The sequence below is a fragment of the Microcebus murinus genome, chromosome 7, assembly GCF_040939455.1.
Source record: "Microcebus murinus isolate Inina chromosome 7, M.murinus_Inina_mat1.0, whole genome shotgun sequence".
Classification (NCBI taxonomy): Eukaryota; Metazoa; Chordata; class Mammalia; order Primates; family Cheirogaleidae; genus Microcebus; species Microcebus murinus.
The window spans coordinates 63,482,974-63,506,750 of NC_134110.1; the positions used below are offsets into that span (position 1 = coordinate 63,482,974).

General features: G+C 36.4%; 1 protein-coding gene across 1 annotated transcript in view; it reads left to right on the forward strand.

Annotated features, from left to right (window-relative positions):
• The window catches only part of STK3 (serine/threonine kinase 3), a 267,587-nt gene that overhangs the window by 141,893 nt on the left and 101,917 nt on the right, over positions 1–23,777 (forward strand). Inside the window, exon 8 of the mRNA XM_012762004.3 lies at positions 5,895–6,020. Coding sequence (XP_012617458.1) covers positions 5,895–6,020 — 126 coding nt within the window. The remainder of the gene's footprint in view (positions 1–5,894; positions 6,021–23,777) is intronic.

Consider the following 23,777-nt stretch of genomic DNA (forward strand, 5'->3'; position numbering starts at 1 on the left):
TTTCCCTTCATCTGAGAATGTCTTGATTTCTCTTTCATTCATGAAGGATATTTTCATTGTTTGCGTTGACAGTTATTTTTCTTGCAGCACTTGATAAATGTCATACCACAATTCAAATCTGTTATTTGAATTGTTTTGCCACTGCACTTTTCAAGATTTTTTTCTTTCTCTTTAGTTTTCACAAGTTTAATTGTGATATGTCTTGGTATGGATTTATTTGGGCTTATCTTTTTTAGCCTCACCTTCTTTCTCTTTTTCTTGGACTCTAGTTACACAAATATTAGATCTTTTGTTTTAGTCCCACAGGTCCCATATTGTATATTTTTTATTTTTTATCTTCCAATTCACTTATTCTTTCCCATTTTGCTGTTGAGTCTGTCCATCAAGTTTTTATTTTGGTTGTGTGTTTCAGTTTTAAAATTTTTATTTGTTTCTTTTTTATGTCTTCTATTTCTTTACTGAGAAATTCTAATTTTTCATTTGTTTACGAACATTTGTAACTGCTCATTGCAGCATTTTTTTATGATGGCTGCTTTAAAATCCTTGTCAGATAATTCTGGCATTCCTGTCATCCTGTTGTTACCATCTGTTCATCGTCTTTTCCCATTTAAGTTGAGATTTTCCTGGTTCTTGATATGAAGGGTGATTTTTCAGTTGAAACCTGGACATTTTGGGTATTATGTCATGAGACTCTGGATCTTACTTAAATCTTGTGTTATAGCAGGTGTTCTCTAATGCCCAGTTTGAAATAAATCAGGTAAAAGGAAAACCCATGGAACTCACAGTTATGTCTTTCCTCTGGTTCCACCACCTCTGTCTGTCACCTTCTTTCCACCTTTCAGAATCTTTTAATGCTTGTTTTATATATAATGTCCAGGGTTTTAGCTATACTTTAACGGGGAGGTATAGGGGAAAATAGGGTTGTCCAGAAGCAGAAATCCTTTCTTAGTTCACTTTAAATTCTCATATTCTCTGAAGCTTTTTTGTATAAATCATTAATTTGAACTCTATCAGTTCAGAAATTGATAATTCAGAACATGAACAAAATTTAAGAGGAAATATTTCAAATTTTAAAAGCAGAAACTTTTCAAGCAGTCTTCATTTTTAAAATACATGGTCAATAATGTGATCAGTTTATTGGGGTAATTTCTTTTTATTAGTTTAAGTGGGTTAAGAATCCTCACTCTTTTTTAGTTTGATTTTCCTTTAGATACATTTAGAAACAGTGAAACTTTATTGCCTTTTAGAATTTGGTGTGTTCACCTATTTCTTGTTGGAATACTGACCCTCTGCTAGGCTGCCTTTGACTCCACACCAACAGTGTTCTAAAACTCCAATAGTTTTTAATTAAAAAAACCTTTCATATAGTCAGCATCTTGTCTGACATAAATGCTATAAATGTATTTTTTAGTTTGTATTTTTTGCCATTCATACATTTTTAAGTTGTATGTATTCAAATTGTCCTTTTTTTCTTTCATTTTATTACATTGGATTGAATATATAAATATTCTCCTATATTACCCTCTAATTCTTTCCTATTTTCATTTTTTTAAACATTTAATACCTTAATCCATCTGGAATTTATTTTGGTGTTTCTGTGGTAAGGATCTAGGTTAACTTCCCAACATCCCCAAAGGCAGGCAGTTATCTCAGCACCAGTTTGGTTTTTTTTTTTTTGCTCACTAATTGAAAATGCTATCTTCATAATATGCCAGTTTCCTTTGTATATATTATATTCCGTTTCTGGACATTTCATTCTCTTTCGTTGTTCTTTCTATTCTCATGCTGGAATCAGATCCTTTTTAAAGCATTCAACAAAAGGATGTGGTTTCTGTTTATTGGGGATGAAGGTTGATATTTCTGTTAAGTCAGTGATGTTATTCAGATGACTTACCTTCGTTTATCTTTTGCCTATATTATTTCTCAGTGGCTAAAACAGGAATATTAAAATCTCCCATGTCTTATTTATATTGACCTCTTCTTATATCTCTATAGTTTTCATTACATACAGTGCTATATTAAAATATCAAGATTATAACTATGTATTTTTATATTATATCCTTTATCAATATTAAATGACTCATTTACTGCTTTATCCTTTCACTTTTTTTGATCATGTTTTTCATATCTTTTTATGTTTAAATATTTCATTGCCTGTCTTTAATTTTTAACCCATTCTTTTAAGTATGCCTTATATAGAAACATAAGTTCAGTTTATTTTATATATCTCATGTAGAAGGCATGTAGTTAGAATGTATCTTAGTAACTAAGTGAACCTTCGTCTTTTAGTACTTAACTAAAATTATATTTAATAAGTGGAAATTTAATCCTTTATTTACACTGACATATAATTATATGTGAATATCATTTTTATCATAACTGTCATGTTTTACTTTTGCCATCTTGTTTTGTCTGCATTATTCTTTATGTTGTTTGCAGTTTTAATTTTTACCACCTATTTTTTTAAAAAAGCCTTTAAAAATATACAGGTAGTCCTTGATTTATAATTGTTCAACTTAGTATTTTTTACAATGGTGCAAAAGTGATATGCATTCAGTAGAAACTATCCTTCGAAGTTTAAATTTTGATCTTTTCTCAGGCTAGTATATGCGGTATGATACTCTTGTGATGCTGGGCAGTGGCAGTGAGCCATAGCTCCCAGTCAGCCCTGTGATCGCGAGGGTAAATAAACCATCCTCTACAGTATACTGTTTGCCAGCATTTTTTGGATATTGTATTGTGTGTTTTTGCATCCTATCATGTCTTCTATAAAACACCCATCTGTGTCTAGACTAATGAAAATGTTCTGAGCATGTTTAAAGTACGATAGGCTAAGCTTTGACGTTCGATAGGATAGGTGTATTTTAATGCATTTTCAACTTACATTTTTTAAACTTATATTGGTTTATCATGATATAACACCATCATAAGTCATGACCATCTGTACTTACTAATAAAAATCCGGCAAATATGTCTGATAAAACTTTTCTTCTTCCTATCAAGAGTGCTCAAATAATATGGTCTTGTACTTCAAGTACCCTTTTAACTTTATTAGTCAGTTCCTCTTTGTTGGTCAAAATCATGTCTATAGTAGTTACATAGAGAAAGCATGAGTACAAATGATATTAGACATACCAAGTTTTGGAGATTAAGAGCATTAAGCTCTATAGACTAATGGTAGCATAACATTATAGTCAATTCACAATGATTGCATAAAGGCAAGGTTGCAGTGGACTACATGAATCAGGTATGTACTTTGGCATTTCCTAAAAATAATTGTATCTTGGAGGGGTGGCTTATAGTTTTCCCTCAGAAGACAAAGTATAATACAGTTTGAAATTTCTTTATAAAGAAATATAATTCTACTGGTTCCAAGTTTTTACAATGTTGGTTTTCTTGCATTTTTGTTAATGTAAAATCAGTCACTAAATCCTTCTTATTCTTCCATCAGATTTAACTGTTTCCTCTCTATTTCTGGCAACTTTTTTGAATTCTTGTTCTTAATAATTCATACCTATATTATTACAGTTTTCCCTACTCTATTTCATTTGTAAACTCTGCTCAAGATTATTCTATCAAAGACATTCTTTTCCTTACATTATTCTCTTAGGAAATACACTATTTCCTTACATTATTCTTACATTATTCCTTACATTCTTTTCCTTACATTATTTCCTTACATTTATGCAATTTAAAATGGCTCTCAAACACAATTGAGGCTTCTCACCCTAAGCATTTATCCTTCCTGCCTTACTGTTGTCTGTATTGAAAGTCATAGACACCATTTCTCTAAATGGTGTTTCTACTTTGGCTAGGCAGATGTTTTTACTGTGTTCTAGCACACATCTCGTATTTTTGTGTCTTTGTTCATAATTGTTTATACTGTTTCTCCTTCCTAAAATGACCTGTTTCTTTTGTATGAGGCATCTGTGATTACCTTACCCCTTCTACTTTTATATCTCTTAATCATATAAGCTGTGCACTAAACCATCATGAATATAACTTCTGTGTCCATATTAACTTTTTAAAAATACATGTTTGTCTTTTATTTCTCAAAGAACAAAAAATTTAGAGAAGGACAGGGATTCCTTCCTTCTTTTTTTTTTTTTCTTTTTTTTTTTTTTTTGAGACAGAGTCTCGCTTTGTTGCCCAGGCTAGAGTGAGTGCCGTGGCGTCAGCCTAGCTCACAGCAACCTCAAACTCCTGGGCTCAAGTGATCCTTCTGCCTCAGCCTCCCGGGTAGCTGGGACTACAGGCATGCGCCACCATGCCCGGCTAATTTTTTATATATATATCAGTTGGCCAATTAATTTCTTTCTATTTATAGTAGAGACGGGGTCTCGCTCTTGCTCAGGCTGGTTTTGAACTCCTGACCTTGAGCAATCCGCCCGCCTCGGCCTCCCAAGAGCTAGGATTACAGGCGTGAGCCACAGCGCCCGGCCCCTTCCTTCTTGTTATTCTAGTGTCCTCTAGGGAACTGTCTCTGTCTTTATAATTGTTTGAAGTTGCATTGCAAGTACCTCTGTTTTCCAACTTAGCACCAAGTGAGGAGATTGTAGAATAGTTACTCAATGTTGTACAGCCCAGACTAGAAAGTAGAACACAACAGTTTCACTCAGGTTCCATTGATGAGAACTTCCTCACATAGTCACAACCAGCTTAAAGGGAAATTGAGAAATGTAGGCTCTATTAATAACTGGGCAGCTGTAGGTCCAGTCACAACTCTGTTTTGGTATAGGATCAGGAGTTTCCACTACAGATAGGTTAATTAGTCTCTATTACAGATATGTCAGTTAGTCTCACCACAGATATGGTGATTAATCTATAGCTATTACAAAAGAATTTATTGGTTCTTTACAATCGGTCTTAATATTTCCGTATTTGGCAAAAAATCTTACTCTTAGTTTTTCCAAATGGTATATTTACTATTTTAAAGCCTCTTCCCAATGTCTATAATTTCTTCCTTAACACTAAATGTTTTTTGTCTTTAGTATATTTTTGTGTTCTATTTATGATTATTGAAGTAATTCCAGTGGCTTTTACTTGACATTATCTACTGATATAAATTATGAAAATTGCATTTTGAACCTGAATTGCTTCCCCCAGATAAGGTTATCTCTCCCAAATTATAACCTCTCCCTCTACTTTCTCTCATGCCCCTCTTTCTCAATAATAAAGCAATTAAAAACCCAGATCCATTCTGATAATTTCCCTTCTGCTTATCAGAATTGTAGAGAACTCAGCTATTTTAGCTAGATCATAGTGATATTAAAAAAGAAGCAACAAGTTATTTTATATATAGTATAGAAATACAGTATTTACTGAAAAATATTTTTCTGTCTTCATTGGAAAAGATTAAATTATTCATGACACAATAAAATAGAAAACATGTAAAAGGAGTAACAGTATAATTGTCTTCCTTTTGACCACTGATTTTGGCTGTCAGTTTATTAAGATTAATTAAATTCTGTAAATCAATACCAACATGTTTATTTTTATATGTAATATAATCACCAACCTGTTTCTTAAAATTTATTATCTTTTTTACTATCTAATGTACACTTCCTTTGGACAATTACATCTTCAAGGATAATGTAGTTTTATTAACAGGGTTGCACTTTTGTGTGTGTGCTTCAAATTTTTTAAAACACAAGTAAATCCAAAAGCAAAATCTTTATTTCTAAAGCAGCTTAAATATTCTCTTTCCTTAACCAATACATTTAATTCTAGATGAAAAAACAATCATTGAAGCCTATGATGTTTTAATCATAGTTTTAATCATGATGTTTAAATCATGATGTTTTAATCATAGTTTAAACATGTTGTTTTAATATTTATTAGCTATAATCCTGAAAAATCTTTTGAATTTATACCATTGAATTTTACTTTTCCAGCATCCTTTTATCAAGAATGCAAAACCTGTATCAATATTAAGAGACCTGATTACAGAAGCTATGGAGATCAAAGCTAAAAGACATGAAGAACAGCAGCGAGAATTGGAAGAGGAGGAAGAAAATTCGGTCTGTAATTATCTTCAAAAAGTTGGTTTTCTTCCTGAGTCATTTTTCTATAATTTTGTTTTTGTTTCTTTAAATATATTAATACCATTTACTGTTTTATTTCACAGTAAATGTGTTTCTTCATTAAATCTCAAAATATATTTTGTTTGCATTGAATGTTTGCTATCCTTTTCTGATATTTTAAGAATTAGTGATTAGTGGAATGTAATATTCATGTGTTTGTTAGGCTTGCATAGTGCCTAGTAACTAGTTGACACTAACTCTTAAGTTTGTTGAATAAATATCTTAAATTTGGGCAATCTTGTGTCATATCTTGTGGAACTAATTTTCTTTTTCTTTTTTTGCTTTTGAGACAGGGTCTTGCTCTGTTGCCCCGACTGGAGTGTAGTGGCGCAATCATATATTACTGCAGCCTTGAACTCTGATCCTCCCAAGTAGCTGGGACTACAGGCGGCTGCCACCATGCCCAGCTTTTTTTTTTTTTTTTTCTTTTTAGAAACAGGGTCTTGCTATGTTGCCCAGGCTGGTCAAAAACTCCTAGGCTCAAGTGACCCTCCTGCCTCAGCCTCCAAAAGTGCTGGAATTATAGATGTGAGCCACCATGCCTGACCTGGAACTGTCTTTTAACTGGTTAGCAACTATGCTATAAATAAAGAGTACCACAGTAGAACAGGAGTTACCAGAGAAAGCAAGAGGGACATATAAGAACCTAGCATTTTCAACTGGTTTGTTCCATATACTGTAGATTGATGTGTCACTACATTTTAATAATAACATAAAATAATTGTATTTACCACATTTTGTAGTATCTAATGGTTTTATCCTTTGCTAATTATTTTTTGCCTTGTGTTTCAAATAATCTTTTTTTATGGATAAAGAGATAAATAACCCTTGGTATTCAAATAGTTATAAAATCTGAACACATGGATATTATTTTATTTTTTTACTGATTGAAAATGTCTTTGATAGCATTATCTATATTTTCCCTTTGAAATTTTTTTATTTTATAGTTTATACAAATAACATTATTTTGCTAATTTAAATTCAATATAAATAGCATTATTTATTTTGATAATAAAAAATTTATTTTTAAAATATTTATTTACTTACCCTCCCAAGTGATCCTACATGGGAGGACCACTTGAGCCTAGGAATTTGAGGCTGTGGGGAGCCATGATTTTGCCATTACACTCCAGTCTGGGCGACAGAGCAAGACCTTGTCTCAAAAACAAAAAAGAAAGTAAATTCCAGAAGATATGCATAAAATTATCCAAATTCAAGATGTTTATTCAATTTTAATTTCAGAGATTGGTTATTGAATTGGGAATTTTTTTGAAATATTTTTATCCGTTGCACCAATTATTAATCCTAGTGTTATGTAGTAGTCCAGGACAAGGAGAAATGTATAGCTTTGCGGACTTGACTTACAATTTTTTTCTTTAGATATGCTGCCACATGAGTTATTTTTTTGGCAATCATCATGGATTGCCTAGTGTGACAGATGCTTTAAGCTTATATTCTAAATGTAAAATCTTTCACTAATGAAGTCGCCATTCAGAATTTTAATCATGTCCTCAAAAAGTATTTTTTCATAAGTTTGCAATTAAATAGGTGATATGGGCAATGTAAAGACCTTGGCTCTTGCTTTCAGGGGGTTTTGTAGTTCCCACCCTTGGTTCCTGTGCGATGATAGGTACAGTTAGTTTCTGATTTCTTTCCAATTAGTGTTTGTAAATGTGAGATTTTTGTAGTTGTTTTTTGTGGTTTCATTACATCCATATGAGGTTCATTGCGTGCTGCTCAAGGAAGCCATTACACTGAAACAGTAGGGGATACAGCAGAGAAAGAGTTTAATATTGCAGGCACCAAGCAAGGAGAAAGGAAGAAGTTCTCAAGTCCATCTCCCAGAGAATATTGGAGAAAGGGCTTTTTGAAGATAGTTTGGCAGGCAAAAGCCTAGGCAATTGGATCTGCTAATTGGCCGAGTTCAGGGTGGAACCAGATGGGTATAGAAATTGTCTTCTTTGCTGAGTGAGTTCTTGGTTGGGAGTCACAAGACCACTTGAATCAATTCCTTGGTATTGACTGATTGACCCACTGGTCTGGGTGGGTCAGCTGTGCCATAGAAATGCAGGGCTTAGAAGATATCTCAAAAAATAGCATTAGGTTTCACAAGGGTGATGTTATCTATGGGAGCAATGAAGAAAGCTAAGAATCTTTATGACCAGCAGCTATATGACTCCTGCATAGTAAGCAATCATAGGAAAGCAAGCTAGTGAACAATGTCTGGTTATATGTATATTTCCCCTTCCACAGTTCCCATCTTGTGACCCTTTATTAATTTTATAAAGGATGGTTTCAGTTTCAAAGGTACTTTATCATATATTATTTTATTCAATTTTTTTTTTAAAGATTGGGCATATATGTTATTATTATCCCATTGAGCATTTGAATAAAATTAGGTTAGGAGAGAAGTGATTTGGCAGAGTTCACAAAGCTAGTAAAGAGCCAAAACTAAATATTTTACTTTTATGCTTCCATGCTCCTTCAATAGTATTATATGCTGATTTTTCTTTGTCTTTTTTTTTTTTTTTTTTGAGACAGTCTCTCACTCTGTTGCCCTGGCTAGAGTACCGTGACGTCAGCCTAGCTCATAGCACCCTCAAACTGCTGGGCTCAAGCGATCCTTCTGCCTTAGCTTCTAGAGTGTCTGGGACTACAGGCATGCACCACCATGCCCAGCTAGTTTTTTCTATTTTTGGTAGAGACGGGATCTCGCTCTTGCTCAGGCTGGTCTCAAACTCCTGAGCTCAAATGATCCACTCGCCTCGGCCTCCCAGAGTGCTAGGATTACAGGCGTGAGCCACCGCCCTAGCCTATATGCTGATTTTTCAATAAAATATTTATTAGTACTTGTAAAAAGAAACAACATTTACTTATTAGAGTTGCACCATTTTTGATAAGGTTGTGTTGTCAGAAAAGCCTGGTTTTTGTTCCTCTATAAGGGTACTCATTTGCCTTCTCTTTGCCTTATGCATATTTCTAATGAGTGCTGGGTTAGTGAACTGCCTTTAGTTAGCTGTTAATGGGTAGGTGATTATTTTTGCTTTGCTATTATCTTCCTTTACTTAATTATAGACTAGTTTTCATTTTTGATGGATAGGAACTGTTGACTACTGCAGAACTTACTAGTTTTTACTAGATTTTAAGATCTTGCTGTAGTCACTTTGGTTACTTTCTGCCACTTTGGTGATCTCTCTCTCTTTTTTTTTCCTTATTTCAGAAAATTATGTACACATGTACAGTTTGAGTCAAAGTTGTAAATGTGCCCTTCACCCAGGTCGTGTGCATTGTACCTGTCAGGTGTGAATTTATCCATCCCCTTCTTCCCCCTCCCACCTACTTGATTTCCGTTTAGTTTTACTTCCATATATACACATAAGTGTTGATTGATTAGTTCCAATTTAGTATTGAGTACATATGGTGTTTGTTTTTCCATTCTTGTGGTACTTCACTTAGAAGAATGGTCTCCAGTTTCATCCATGTTTTACAAAAGATACTAGATCGCCTTATTCTGGCTGAGGAGTATTCCATGGTATACATATATCACATTTTTTTTAACCCACTTGTGTATTGATGGGCACTTGGGTTGTTTCCACATCTTTGCAATTGTGAATTGTACTGCTATAAATATTCGAGCGCAAATGTGTTTTTTGTTGTTGTTGTTTTATAAAATGTCTTTTTTCCCTTTGGGTATATACCTAGTACTAGAGTTGCTGGATCAAATGGTAGGTGTACTTTTAGTTCTTTGAATTATCTCCATACTACTTTCTGTAGAGGTTGTACTAGTTTGCATTCCCACCAATAGTGTATAAATGTTTCTTTCTCTCCACATCTTCGCCAGCATCTGTTGTTTTAGGAATTTTTGATAAAAGCCATTCTCACTGGAGTTAGGCAATATCTCATTGTGATTTTGATTTGTATTTCCCTGATGATTAGAGATGTTCAGCATTTTTTCATATGTTGATTGGCCATTGGTCTATCTTCTTTTTTTTTTTTTTTTTTTTTTTTTTGAGACAGAGTCTCACTTTGTTGTCCAGGCTAGAGTGAGTGCCGTGGCATCAGCCTAGCTCACAGCAACCTCAAACTCCTGGGCTCGAGTGATCCTTCTGCCTCAGTCTCCCGAGTAGCTGGGACTACAGGCATGCGCCACTATGCCCGGCTAATTTTTTTTTTTATATATATATATATCAGTTGGCCAATTAATTTCTTTCTGTTTATAGTAGAGACGGGGTCTCGCTCTTGCTCAGGCTGGTTTTGAACTCCTGACCTTGAGCAATCCGCCCGCCTCGGCCTCCCAAGAGCTAGGATTACAGGCGTGAGCCACAGCACCCGGCCGGTCTATCTTCTTTTGAAAAGCTTCTGTTCATGTCTTTTGCCCACTTATTAATGGGGTTGTTTTTTTCCTTGCTGATTTGCCTGAGTTCTTTGTAGATTCTCATTATTAGCACTTTATCAGATGTATAGCATGCACATATTTTCTCCCATTCTGTAGGTTGTCTATTTGCTATATTGATTGTATCCTTCACTGTGCAGAAACTTTTAATTCGATTAGGTCCCATTTATTTATTTTTGTTGTTGCTGTGATTGCTTTTGGGGTCTTCTCCATAAATTATTTCCCTAGGCCGATATCTACAAGAGTTTTTCCAACACTTTCTAGAACTCTTACAGTTTCATTCTTATAGCCTTAGGTTTAAGTCTGTTATCCATCATGAATTAATTGTTGTGAGTGGTGAGAGGTGTGGATCCTGTTTCAGTCTTCTACATGTGGCTATCCAATTTTGCCAGCACCATTTATTGAATAGGGATTTTTTACCCCAGTGTATGTTTTTTCTGCTTTGTCAAAGATCAGATGGCAATGTGAGGATGGTTTCATATCTGGGTTCTCTTTTTTGATTCATAGATCTATGTCTCTATTTTTTGTCAGTACCACTAGCCCAGTTTCTCTGCAGGGTGAGGCATTCACCCTTCTTATTGACTTCCTGGAACTCCACAGCACTTTCCCCTCTGATCAGTCCACGTGCATTCCCTCTCCACCTAAGAGCAGCTCTGGAGCTACTTCCACAGTTTGTGTCTGACCTGCTGGCATGCATCTCCATGTGATGCTGGCGAGTAGGGGGAATCTCCAGCACCTCTGGTCCACCACTAGATCCTAAGGTGAGGGAAGTAGGCCACTCTATCTGCAGAGTTCTCCATGAGGAGCATGCTCCCACTCAAGGAGAAGTGGCTGCTCATGAGTCTCTTGAATCTAGCTGTGCTCCCTATTATAGTGAATGGTGGGAGGGGCCACTGTACCTGTTCAGCCTGCATGGCAGAGGCTTTTGGTTGCCATGGGAGCCAGGGGCTAAGCTAATCAGTCTGAGTGCCACAGCCTTCTCCAATATGACAGTTCTCTGATGGGAGTAGGGGATAGGGTGTGCTCACAGACCTCTGCTCCTCTGTGCCCCACCACAGCCTCCCGTTGTATATGGTGGTGAGGGCTCTCTCACTACCTGAGCCTGGAACCTCAACCTCTCTCCTATGGCTCCCCACCTGCTCTTGCCACCTGGGGGCACCAGGTTCAACTCGCCTGGGTGGCCAGGGAGTGATCCTGCTAAATGCCTGTGGGCAGGAAGATGGCAGACTGTGGCTACAGCACAGAGCACTCCAGCAGCTCTATGGTACAAAGAGGGGCTGTGGTCTCCCTGCACTGCTCTCGTGTCTGGAGGGCACCAGGCCCTGCACACCTGTTCAAGGTGTCAGCAGGCAATACCACACAGCACTGCCAGCAGCTCCGCTCTCCAAGGTAGGTTTGGCTGGGAACTCCTCCCTGTCACTGAGAGACAGGCCTCTCAACGTAGAGCAATTTCACAGTTCCTGGGGGTTAGTGGTGTGGCTGCAAGCCGGCTTGAGCCACAGTTACTTTTCCTGAAACTGTCTTAAAGGCTTCTAACAGTTTTTCATGGCTCATCAGGCTGTTATTAAAACTGTCTTCAAAGTACTGCCAGCTTCTACCCACTGCTCAATTTCAAATCCAATAATACCAAATCATTCTAGGTATATGTTACTTAGTCCTGTCCATATATAAGGTGAGGTGAATTCGTTTCCATCTTTTGAGGGGAGAACTGTGAAAATATTTTGAACAAACTTAAAAATCATATCAGGCTTTTATGAAATCTTTTTCTTCCCCCTGATAAGCATTTATTCTCTGGAGCAAAGCTAGTGTTTCTGAGTAAAACAATTACTTTTTTTGTTGTTTTTAACTGAAATTATTATATAAGAAAAAAATCAGAAATCTTTGTAGAATCACACATTGAGCAATATTCACATGCTTTGCTTTAGATTATTTTCTCAGGCAGCAGCTTCCATCTTGAGATCATTTTATCAGTTGCCTAGAATGTAAAATATATATATATATATATGTACACACATACACACACACACAAACAAGCACTGAAAAGAATGATGAGATAGTCAGAAAAGAGCTGAAGTCTTCCTACAGTAAAAGTATATCCTACATTGCCATTCATTTTTAGCAAATTTTAAAATTAGTAGTCATAATTTCTCAGGAACATCCATACTGAAGGCTCAAAATTTTAAATAGTTTGTCTTTATACTGTTTGTTCCTTTGGGATTCTTTTGCAAATTGGCTTAAATTGGATTACATGCACAGTTTTAAAATAAAACAGCTAATTTCTCATAGAGAAACATCAAGAGAACCTCTTGATGTTCACTAAGAGGCCAATTTATGTCATTAAGGTGATACTCTTTTTCCATAAAGTCAAATATTTTCATAAAATTTACAATTATTTTTTACCAAATCAACAGGTTGTCTATGTAAATTGCAGGTATATAGGACTTTTCCTTGTTCAGATGATACTAATTTATCAGTAGCATTCAAGATGTAAGCATGCAATTTGGTAACTTTAATTATACAGCAAGCAGTATTTATTCTCATGTAGTTCTTGAACTAGTTGATTTTTAACATACTAATTTTAAGTTTTCTAGTATGGTTTATTGAAATATTATACTTGAATGAGTATTTTACTATTTATACAGTAAAAGAGTACTTGCTGTTTTAAAATAAAACAACAAGGCAAACACTCCACACATGGTACATTGAATGATTACTTAAGAGTGGAATGGATGGTGGTAATTGAATTTATAAGATAAGATATAGAATGCACCATTGACAAGCCATTTTTAAAGTAGATTAAAAGATTGATAAGGGGGTTACAAGAATTGCTTTGTCACTGGAGCTCAGACATTTCTTATGTGGATCACAATGTTAAGTAAAATACAAGGAGTTGAATGGATATAGAAGAATTTTATATTAAGTGAAATGTTGAGCAAAAGGTGGGATTCTTTTTTTTTTTTTATTTCGGCATATTATGGGGGTACAGATTTTAAGGTTTCAATAAATGCCCATTTTCCCCCCTCTCCCCACAAGTCTGAGTCTCCAGCATGACCATCTCCCAGATGGTGCACATCTCACTCATTATATATGTATATACCCTCCCCCCTGCCCAATACCCTATTACTGCAGTACCTATGTGACCACTTAGGTGCTGTTCAGTTAATACCAATTTGCTGGTGAGTATATGTGGTGCTTGTTTTTCCATTCTTGGGAAACTTCACTTAATAGTATGGGTTCCAGCTCTAACCAGGAAAATATAAGATGTGCTATATCACCATTGTTTTTAGAGCTGAATAGTACTCCATGGTATACATATACCACATTTTATTAACCCATTCTTGGATTGATGGGCACTTGGGCTGTTTCCACAGCCTTGAAATTATGAATTGTGCTGCTATAAACATTCAAGTGCAGGTGTCTTTTTTGTAGAGTGTCATTGGATCGTTTGGATAGATGCCTAGCAATGGGATTGCTGGATCAAATGGTAGATTCACTTGTATCGCTTTAAGGTATCTCCATATTGCTTTCCACAGAGGTTGAACTAGTTTGCAGTCCCACCAGCAGTGTAGGAGTATAGAATTTTTTTATTTCCATCTTGATTTCTTCATTTATGAAGTAATCATTTAGTAGGAGGTTGTTTAATTTCCACGTTTTTGTGTAGAAATGTGAGTTTCTGTTACGGTTGATTTTTACTTTTATTCCACTGTGATCTGAGAAGATACATGGTATGATTTCTATTTTTTTAAATTTCTTGAGGTTTACTTTGTGTCCTAGGATATGGTCAATCTTAGAGATGTCCCGTGAGCTGATGAGAAGAACATATATTCAGTGGATTTGGGGTAGAATGTTCTGTAAATGTCAGTCAGACCCAATTGTTCTAGAGTTTTGTTTAAGTCCATTATTTCTTTATTAATTTTCTGTTTGGAGGATCTGTCTTGTGCCGTCAGTGGGGTGTTGAAATCTCCGGTGATTATGGAGTTGCTATTAATCCATTTGCTTAGGTCCAGTAAGGTTTGCTTTATGAATCTGGGTGCACCTAAGTTGGGTGCATATATATTTAAAATTGTTATCTCTTCTTGTTGAAGTGTGCCCTTCACCATTATATAATGACCCTCTTTGTCTTTCACTACTTTTGTTGGTTTAAAAACTAAATCGTCTGAAATTAGAACTGCCACGCCAGCCTTCTTTTGGCTTCCACTTGCTTGGAATACTGATCTCCACCCTTTTACTTTTAGTCTATATGCATCCTTGCAGGTTAGATGTGTTTCCTGAAGACAGCATAAACTTGGCCTGTATTTTCTTATCCATTCAGCCAGCTTATGTCTCTTGAGTGGAGAGTTTAAGCCATTCACATTTATTGAGAGAACTGATAGGTAAGGTAGATTACTGTTCATTGTGTTGGGTTGGATGTTGTTGCTTTGATTTCTCTCTTGAGCCATTGTACTATCTGGCCTTTAATCTTTGGGTTTTGGTTGTTTTTATATTCGTGAGTTTTTATTATGGTTTTCCGTGCGTAACACTGTTTTGAGTACTTCTTGTAGGGCTGGTCTTGTCTTGGTGAATTCTCTGAGACTTTGCTTTTCTGAGAATGTCTTTATTTCTCCTTCATATATGAAGCTTAGTTTTGTAGGGAAAAAGATTCTAGGGTGGGCATTGTTTTGTTTCAGAAGAGTGAGAATGGGGCCCCAGTATCTCCTTGCTTGTAAAGTCTCATTAGAGAAATCTGGTGTTATTCGAATTTGCTTTCCCTTGTATGTCACTTGCTTCTTTCATCTTACAGCTCTTAGAAGGTCCTCTTTTGTTGATATTTTGGTCAGTCTGATGACTGCATGTCGTGATGTCTTCCTGTTTGCATTGACTCTCCCAGGGGTCCTCTGAGCTTCTTGAACTTGTATATCGAGATTTTGAGCAAGGCCTGGGAAATTTTCCTCTATTATATCTTCAAATAGCTTGTCCAACCCTTGGGTGTTGTCCTCTTCCCCTTCTGGTAACCCTATGACCCTCACATTAGGTTTCTTCACATAATCCCACATCTCTTGTAGGCTTTGCTCTTTTCTCTTGTTTCTCTGCTCTATCTCTGTGATGGTTTTATTTAGTTGGAGGGTGTTATCTTCAAGCTCTGAGATTCTTTCTTCTGTTTGACCTACCCTGTTCTTGAGACTTTCCACTGTATTTTGTAGTTCCCTGAATTGATTCTTCATTTCCAGGAGTTTGGTTGAACTTTTCTTCATTGTGTCCATTTCTTTTTCCAGATCCTGGAGGCTTTTTGTGGTTTCTTTGTGTTGGTTATTGAGTTGTTGTTGCAGCTCGGTGAGTGTTCTTATGATCCACATACGAAATTCCTCTTCTGTCATTTTGGTTGCCTGATTTGGGTTGGTGTCCGTTTCTAGGGGGCTGGTGCTCCTCTTTGGGGGTGTGTTTTCCATTTGGTTCTTCATATTTCCTGAGTTCCTTTGCTGATTTCTTCCCATGTCGATCAGTTGTTGTTTCTTTCCTTTAGGTTTTTGTTTGGTATTCACACGCCTTGTTTAGTTTCTGAGCCGTTAGGTGGTGTCTGTGCATGAGATTTGACCACTCCCTGTATAATGAGTCAGTGGGTGCCGTGAAAAGGCTGTGCAGGATGCCATCCCTGTCAGTAGGTGGCACTTGCTTGGAGGAACAGGCTGTGCTGTTGTTTTTGTGTCCTGTTATCTTCTCTTGTTCTGGGCGGAGCTGGGTTGGGTAAGCCTGCCCTCAGGCACCACCAATGCTGTTAGCAGGGGTCAAAGTTCTGTTCTCTGCTTCCAGGAAAAGTTGTCAGGGTGGGGCTGGAATGGTCCCGCTCAGCCAGAAAGTCTGCTTGTGGGGGCGGGGCTGTCTGAGACCTGCAGTCTGGAGCAGGCCTCGCTTCTTTCCACCCTCCCCAACTCTGCAGCTACTCCTGGGCCTCTGCCAGCTGGCCAGACCACAAGCCACCAGGCCTCCCCGGATTGTGATGCTGGCGGGGAGGTTCCCTGTGCAGAAACGCTGCCTGGGCTGGGTGCACAGCCTCCCTTTGGTGGGATGGTTGCCCTCTAGGACGCTGATCTGCCCCTGGAGGCACACACACCTCTGCGAGCTGTTCACAAATATCCCTTCTGTGCCCCGGGGAATGCTAGACCTCGGTGCACGGGATCTGGTCTGCAGGTCCAACCTCTGGGTCCCAGAGTTCAAACTGTATCCCCACCAGGGAGAGGATTTCCGGTCCCAGTTCACCCACAGGGAGCCCAAGCTGTGTCTGTGTCTCTCAGCCTCTGAGTCGGGACCGTTCTCCTGGGAACACCGTGCCAGCAGCACCTGGGAGGGCTGGCGGGTAGGGCGCTCACAGTCTGAGTTCCCCTTAGTCAGCTGTAGGGTCCCAAAAGGGAAGGTCCCGTTCCCTGGAGGTGCCTCTGGCTGGTGGCTATATTGTCTCTCTGGGCAGCCGCAGGTAGGGTTGGCGGAGGGGAGAAGGAGGCAATATGGCGCCTGCCACGCAGCTCAGGTCTGTGCACACGGAGGTGCCCCGAGGGATTTGGGAGTCTGGTGCCGTGTCTGCTACAGGCTCACCGCTAGCTGTCGGTGGCCGTCTCTGGGCTGGTGTCCACAGGTCTCTCCACCCGCTGGGGAGCCCACCAGCAGTCCCAAATGCAGGGGAGGGGAACGGTGATTTATCCACCTACCCTTCCCGCTGGTCTCCGGGCTGCTCCGGCGGTCTCAGCTTCCAGTTGTCCTCCGCAGCCTCCTCCCATGGAGTCTCCCGGGGTCTCAGATACCCCTCCTTCCGGCCCTCATCTGCTGTATGCTCGCCTTCTTGCTTCTTTTTTCTAATTTCTGCTAGAATCTGTCTTTTCTGCAGAGACACTCTTTCTGGCGGTGTTTCTCGTCCGCCATCTTGATCCTCCTCCTAGGCTCATCGGGATTCTTCTTTGATGCTAAGCTTGCATGAGATCTTTTCACTTTAATGCCCATATCAGGCCCTTTATTTTCATGTTTATGTAAAGAAAGGTGTTATTTTACTTTATATTAACTTAGTAATGACTCAAAGAAAAGAGTATTTGTCTAGTTTTAGACACTGTCTTAGAGCTTCTATCTTTGGAAAAAGAATAAGGACTTTCTGGTGATTTCTTTATGGTCTGAACTCAAAGCTTTTCAGGCTATGGTCATTAATGTCTGAAGAATGGCATTTCCCTTTAAACGTGATTCCCTGAAGCAGTAATTCTCAGTGTGAGTATGGGGAGAAATGCCAGGATGCTTTGAAAGTCCCACTACAGATGGTAATATAGCCTCCAGGTGAACATTTCTCAGAATGGTCTCCCTTTTCCTGTCCTTGTTCAGTAGGGAGCTTCAAGTCAGTCTACGTTTTGGGAACATTTTGAACTATGTAAAGAATAGAACAGCAGAAGAATCAGCCCACGTCAGTCCAGAAGCCTCTAATGTACCTAGTTAGTTTAATGAGAGGTAGAACAGGACAGATTGTTTGGACTTGAATCCTGAGTCTGTTCCCAAATAACTATATCTTTGGACGTGTAAGTTACTTATCTCTCTGCTTCAGTTTCACTATCTGTAAATAAATTTGTTATGAGAATATAATTAAAAAGATATATATATATATGTATTTAGAGTAGTGTTTTGCACATAGTATGCTCAATAAAGTTTAGCTTTCATTTTTATTAATGCTCCTACTTGTACCACCACTACTGCTATTATAACATTTAAGCCAGGTTTTTTTGTTTTGTTATTCTTTTGTTATTTTTTGGCTTTTTTTGGTGGTGGTGGTTGCTGCTGGTTTTGCTACCTAAGGGCCACCAAAATAATATTACTGATCAGATTTGAGCCAATATAGATTCAGATTTTTTTTTCCAGCTTTTTTTATTTAGAGATGAGGTCTTGTTCTTTCACCAAGTCTAGAATACAGTGGCATGATCATAGCGCACTGCAGCCTCCAACTCCTGGGCTCAAGCATTCCTCCTTCCTCAGCCTCCCAAGTAGCAGGGACTACAGATGCATGCTAATTTTTAAGTTTTTTATAAAGATGGGACCTGGCTATATTGCCCAGCCTGGTCTCGAACTCCTGGGCTCAAGCTATCCTCCCACTTCAGTCTCCCAAAGTGCTGGGACTGTAGGTGTGAGTCACCACACATGGCTTCTTTTATGCATTTTAACACAAATTTTAAGTGGCCACATGTGTTTGGAAGAGTTGGTAGAGATTTTTATAAATATAGTTTTTAAATTAAAAAAAAATTGAACACCAGTAAAGAAAATTTTTTATTGATCCTTATTCCTTTATTTCATGGAAAATAAATTTTATTTAGTAAGAAATATTTGAGGTAAAATTATTGACCACAAACTGAAATCCTTTAAAAGAATTGATTACTTGTTATTTCTCATTTTCCCTATGTAATTAAATCACAGTGAAAAGAAATCCCTACGTAGTTATGACCATGTAAATACTGTTCACAAATATCATAATATGTTATGATTACACGTGATTTCTTTTTGTGACTTCTGGAACTAATAATTGTTTCAGTTTTTGTAACTGTTGTTAGTTTCTATGTATCTATCACTAATTTGTTCACAAATGCTGTATTTCCAAACTCTCTGTAGGAGCTGTCAACTCCTCTGTGGATATTTAAACAGTTAATTTATTAGTGCCACATTCTTTTCTTGACTCTTGCCTTCTCTAGTTCTCTATCTTTTTCTAATCTGAACTAATTGCCCTTTTCCTCTCTTTTGTAGTGTGTCTCTTCCTGGATCTTTTTTTTTTTTTTCTTGTTTTACTTTCCTATTTGGATGTACCATATTTCCTTGGAGCTTCCTGGCATTTAGCTGTTTTTTTCAGATGTTGCATATCTGACCATTTATTGTACCTTAACCCTTGATTAATTGGGTATAAAATTCTAGATTGAAAATAATGTTCTTTTATTGTTTTGAAGGCCTTGCTCTGTTTCCTTGCTCAGCAGTAATGCTGGTAAGAAGATGGATGCCATTCTGATACCTAGTTAGAAGCTTTTTGGATCTTCACATTCTCCTTGTTATTTAAAATTTTCATGATAATATACCTTGGTATAGATCTTTTCCATTCATTTTGTAGAATGTCTTTTGGCATTTTAAGTCTTGAAATACCCTTCAGTTCTATGTTATTTTATTTGCTATTTCTTTTCACAGTCTCTCTTCTCTCTTTTTTCTTTCTCTGCCTCGGGAACTCCTTTTATTTGGTTTGGTTATGGGACCTCTTAAATTAATCTTTCAAAGATCTTATCTTTTCTGTCTTCTTTTTCCTCTTTTTGTTCTTTCTCTGACATCTCCTCAAGTTTATTTTCCAACCCTGCTCTTTTTTTCATATCAAATATTTAATTTTTAAGATATCTTCCTCATTATTGTTTTTATTATTATTATTATTATTTTGAGTTTTCTTTCACTCCCTGCCTTGTCTCTGTTTCCTTTGTGTTTATTTTGATGTCTGACTAATTAATGGACTTTCTTCAGACATCTAGTGATTATATTTGAGAGAAGTGCTAAAATTGCCTTTTGGCAGCTTAATATGTAAGAGCAGAACTAGTCAACTAAAATCTTGCTATAAAAGATGTTAGGGTTCACTACTCTGAATTTTCTTGCTTCTTGGAACTTTTGGGCTTGCAAGTGTAAGTTCTGAGTGGTTTTGGTCTGCTGAGTTAGCTATTTATGTATTTATATGCATTTGTAACTTCCAAAATTTTTTTCTAACTTCTAGATGTTTTTTAACATCTCATATTTACTGTTTATCCTTGCCTATGCTGTTTGTCTTTATAGGTCTATCCTTTTCTGTAACTTTATTATGATTTTGGAAGGGTTTTGGGAGAGATAGGCATAAACTCGTGTTCTATCCTCCATTTTAATGGAAGCTCCTGCCATTTGTTGTTTCTTGTATATTCTAAAATTATAATTTTAGATACTGAGTTTGTAATATAATATCATTACAAATAAATTTATAAAACAATTCTTATATCTTGATGATTTAAAAACTCCTTGAGTATGCATACATTAGCACAATTTAAAGAAAAATTATAGTCTATTCAGTTCTGGTTTGTTCTGGACAAGTTATAAATCAAAATGATCCAAGCAGGGAAGGGAAAACTTTGGTAAGTTACCATTATAAGACATAAGGGCAATTAGGCAAGTCATACTAAATTTTTAGTTGATTAGAATAGAAGTAAATTATATTTCTCTCTTCCTGAAATACTGGATATTTTACAAAGTAATTTTCTCTAGGTGATGGAGCAGAGATACAGTCTTAGACCCCTCCTTATCTGATTGATACTGTGCTGGCCTTAACATCCATATCCTTGCAGTCAAGATTGTTGCTTTTAGAACCTCTTCTTATTTGTGTTTGCAACTCATTTTGGTTACCTTTAACCCATGAAACTTGCTAGTTCTTTTTTTGAATTGGCTCCAACTTGGGGGATTAATTTGACCAATACCTGCTTAATGATAGTATTGGGGACTAGGCTGCCTTTTAGACTATGATAGAAGGTTTTGGATGGATATTTTGATATACCAGTGTTTTGAATGAGATTTCTCTCCATTCCTTTTTTCCTCTTTTTAGTTATTTCAAAGATGAAAGCATGGTGGGAGATCTGTGTTGCCAAATTTTGCTTCTGCATTTATTTTTAGCCCAGAGGACCTGTTTTCTCTGGTAGCCTCCATTATAGCTATTTCTAGTCTAGACCTTGAATTGGTCCTTATCCAGTGACTGGGCTAAAATGACACAAAGCCAGTTTGGCATTGGACCCTTGAAAAATTTCATAAAGCTAAATTTTGAGATAATATAGATCAAATTATTTCTCTGAGTTTAAAATTTCAAACTGTGAAATCTACCATATTGAGTTGCTACATTATAAGAGAGATTTATATTTCATTTCAGCATTAATACCTGGGTCCATTGTGGATTCTGCTTTTTCCATTCTGTCTGAGCATAATTTTCAGAGAATTTATGGGTTTATACCATTGTGAACTTAAAAATTTTCCAAATTTAATTTATTTCTGTACAGTTTGGCTTACTGCAATTGGGGGGAAAAATCAGTGGCCTAAAATTAAATTTAAAATTAAACATTTCCTAAAATTAAATTTAAAATTAAACATTTCCTAAAATTAAACATTTACATCAACTCACAGTGTAGTTTTTGAAAAGGAAATAGTATATGATAACCATTTCAAGATATGTTGTTTTAATAAAATTTTAGTGCTGTATACCTGTACCCTGGGTAACTATTATAAACAAACCTCTTTACATATTTTTTATTCAAGAAAAATATGGAACATAATTGGAAATAATGCCTTCTGAATTTGGTTTTTATACCTATTATAGAAAAAGCTTGTCTGATGAGAATATATCTTGACAAATCGACATGTTTTGATAGGTGCTGAGGTAATTGTACAGATTTATAAAATTAAACAAATTGCAAACAGAGATTTTTAAACAGGTTAATGCCAAAATCAAAGTTTTTGTGTTAGTTTAAGCATTGCTGAATATGACAAAGATTGTCTTTTTTTTAAATTTCTGATCATGTGACATAAATTTGGTGCTAAGATGGGTCAACTTTATTACATAGTAAGAATTTGTTTTCTGGATGTTAGTGGAAGTTATTCCCAAAACTTTAGTGTGAGTTGATTAAATAGTATGTCTATATTTGTTAATATTTACTGTAAATACCTAAATTGCCTATGGCAAGTCCACCTTTTAATGAGTATGGTTTAATAAAGTTGCTTTTTCTATACAACTCTGAAATGTAGCATTTTGTTGTTACTAAAAAACATTCATGGTAGTGTTGGGAATGGTATAGAGCAGCAGTCCCCAACCTTTTTGGCATCAGGGACTGGTTTCATGGAGGACAGTTTTTCCATGGACTGAGGGTAGGGGTTGGGGGATGGTTTCGGTATGATTCAAGACCATTATGTTTATTGTGCACTTTATTTCTATTATTATTACATTATAATAATAATGAAATAATTATACAAACTCTTCTGCTAATGATAATCTATATTTGCACTCCCCAACACTAGCTTCACTGCCTCAGCTCCACCTCAGATCATTAGGCATTAGATTCTCATAAGGAGTGCACAACTTAGATCCCTCGCACATGCAGCTTACAGCAGGGTTTGTGCTCCCACAAGAATCAAATGCTGCTGCTGATCTGATAGAAGACAGAGCTTATGTGGTGATGGGAGTGGCTGTAAATGTATATGAAGCTTCACTTGCTGGTCTGCTGCTCACCTCATGATGTGTGGCCTGGTTCCTAACAGGCCACAGAGTGGTTTGGGTCTTTGTGGCCTGGGTGTCGGGGAACCACAGTTCTAGAGGTTTTATGGTCTTACATGTTATATTAAAGTTTGTGATACATTTTGGGTTAATTTTTGTGAAAGCTGTAAGACAATAGTTTTTTTTTTTTTACATGTGAATTTTCAGTTCTAGCACCATTTGTTTAAAAGACTGTCCTTTCTCCATCGAGTTGCCTTTGTGACTTTTTCAAAAATCAGTTGACTATATTTGTATGGGCCTGTTTTGTAGTTCTGTTTTGTTTCACTGATATATCATTGATATATATGTGTATTCTTTTGCCAATGTGGTTTTGATTACTGCAGTGTTATAGAAGTTTTAAAATTGGAAAGTGTGAATCTTCCAGCTTTATTTTTCTTAGTATTATGTTGGCTGATCTAGGCCTTTTACCTTTTTATATAAGGATTTTTTTTTGTCAACATTTACAATTTAGCTTGCTGGAATTTTTATAGGGATTGAATGAAATCTATACATCAAGTTAGGAAGAAATGATATCTTAACAGTATTGACTCTTCTAATCCATAAAACATGGAATGTCTCTCAATTTATTTAGATCTTTTATTTCTTGCATTGGTGTACATAGATCCTGTACATGTCTTAATATGTTAGACAATTAAGTCTCATTTTTTTCTGGTATTATTGAAAAAAATTTTTTAGATTTCAAATTCCATTTGTTTATTGCTGGTATATAGGAAAGCAATTGACTTTTATGCCCTCACATCCTGTGCCATTGTCTTACTTATTGATTCTAGGAGTTTTTTTGTAGAGTCTTTGAAATTTTCTACACAGTTATATCATCTGCAAATAAAGATAGTTTATTTCTTCTTTTGTAGTCTTTATAACTTTTTTTTCTTATTGTACTAACTAAACCTCACTTTTCTTTTAACTTTAATATGTTTCTGTATCTTCACTATGTTTCTTTGTCTCCCTGTTTCAGAGGATATATCTTTTTTCCGTTCATAAATATTGGTATAGAAGAAAAATAAGA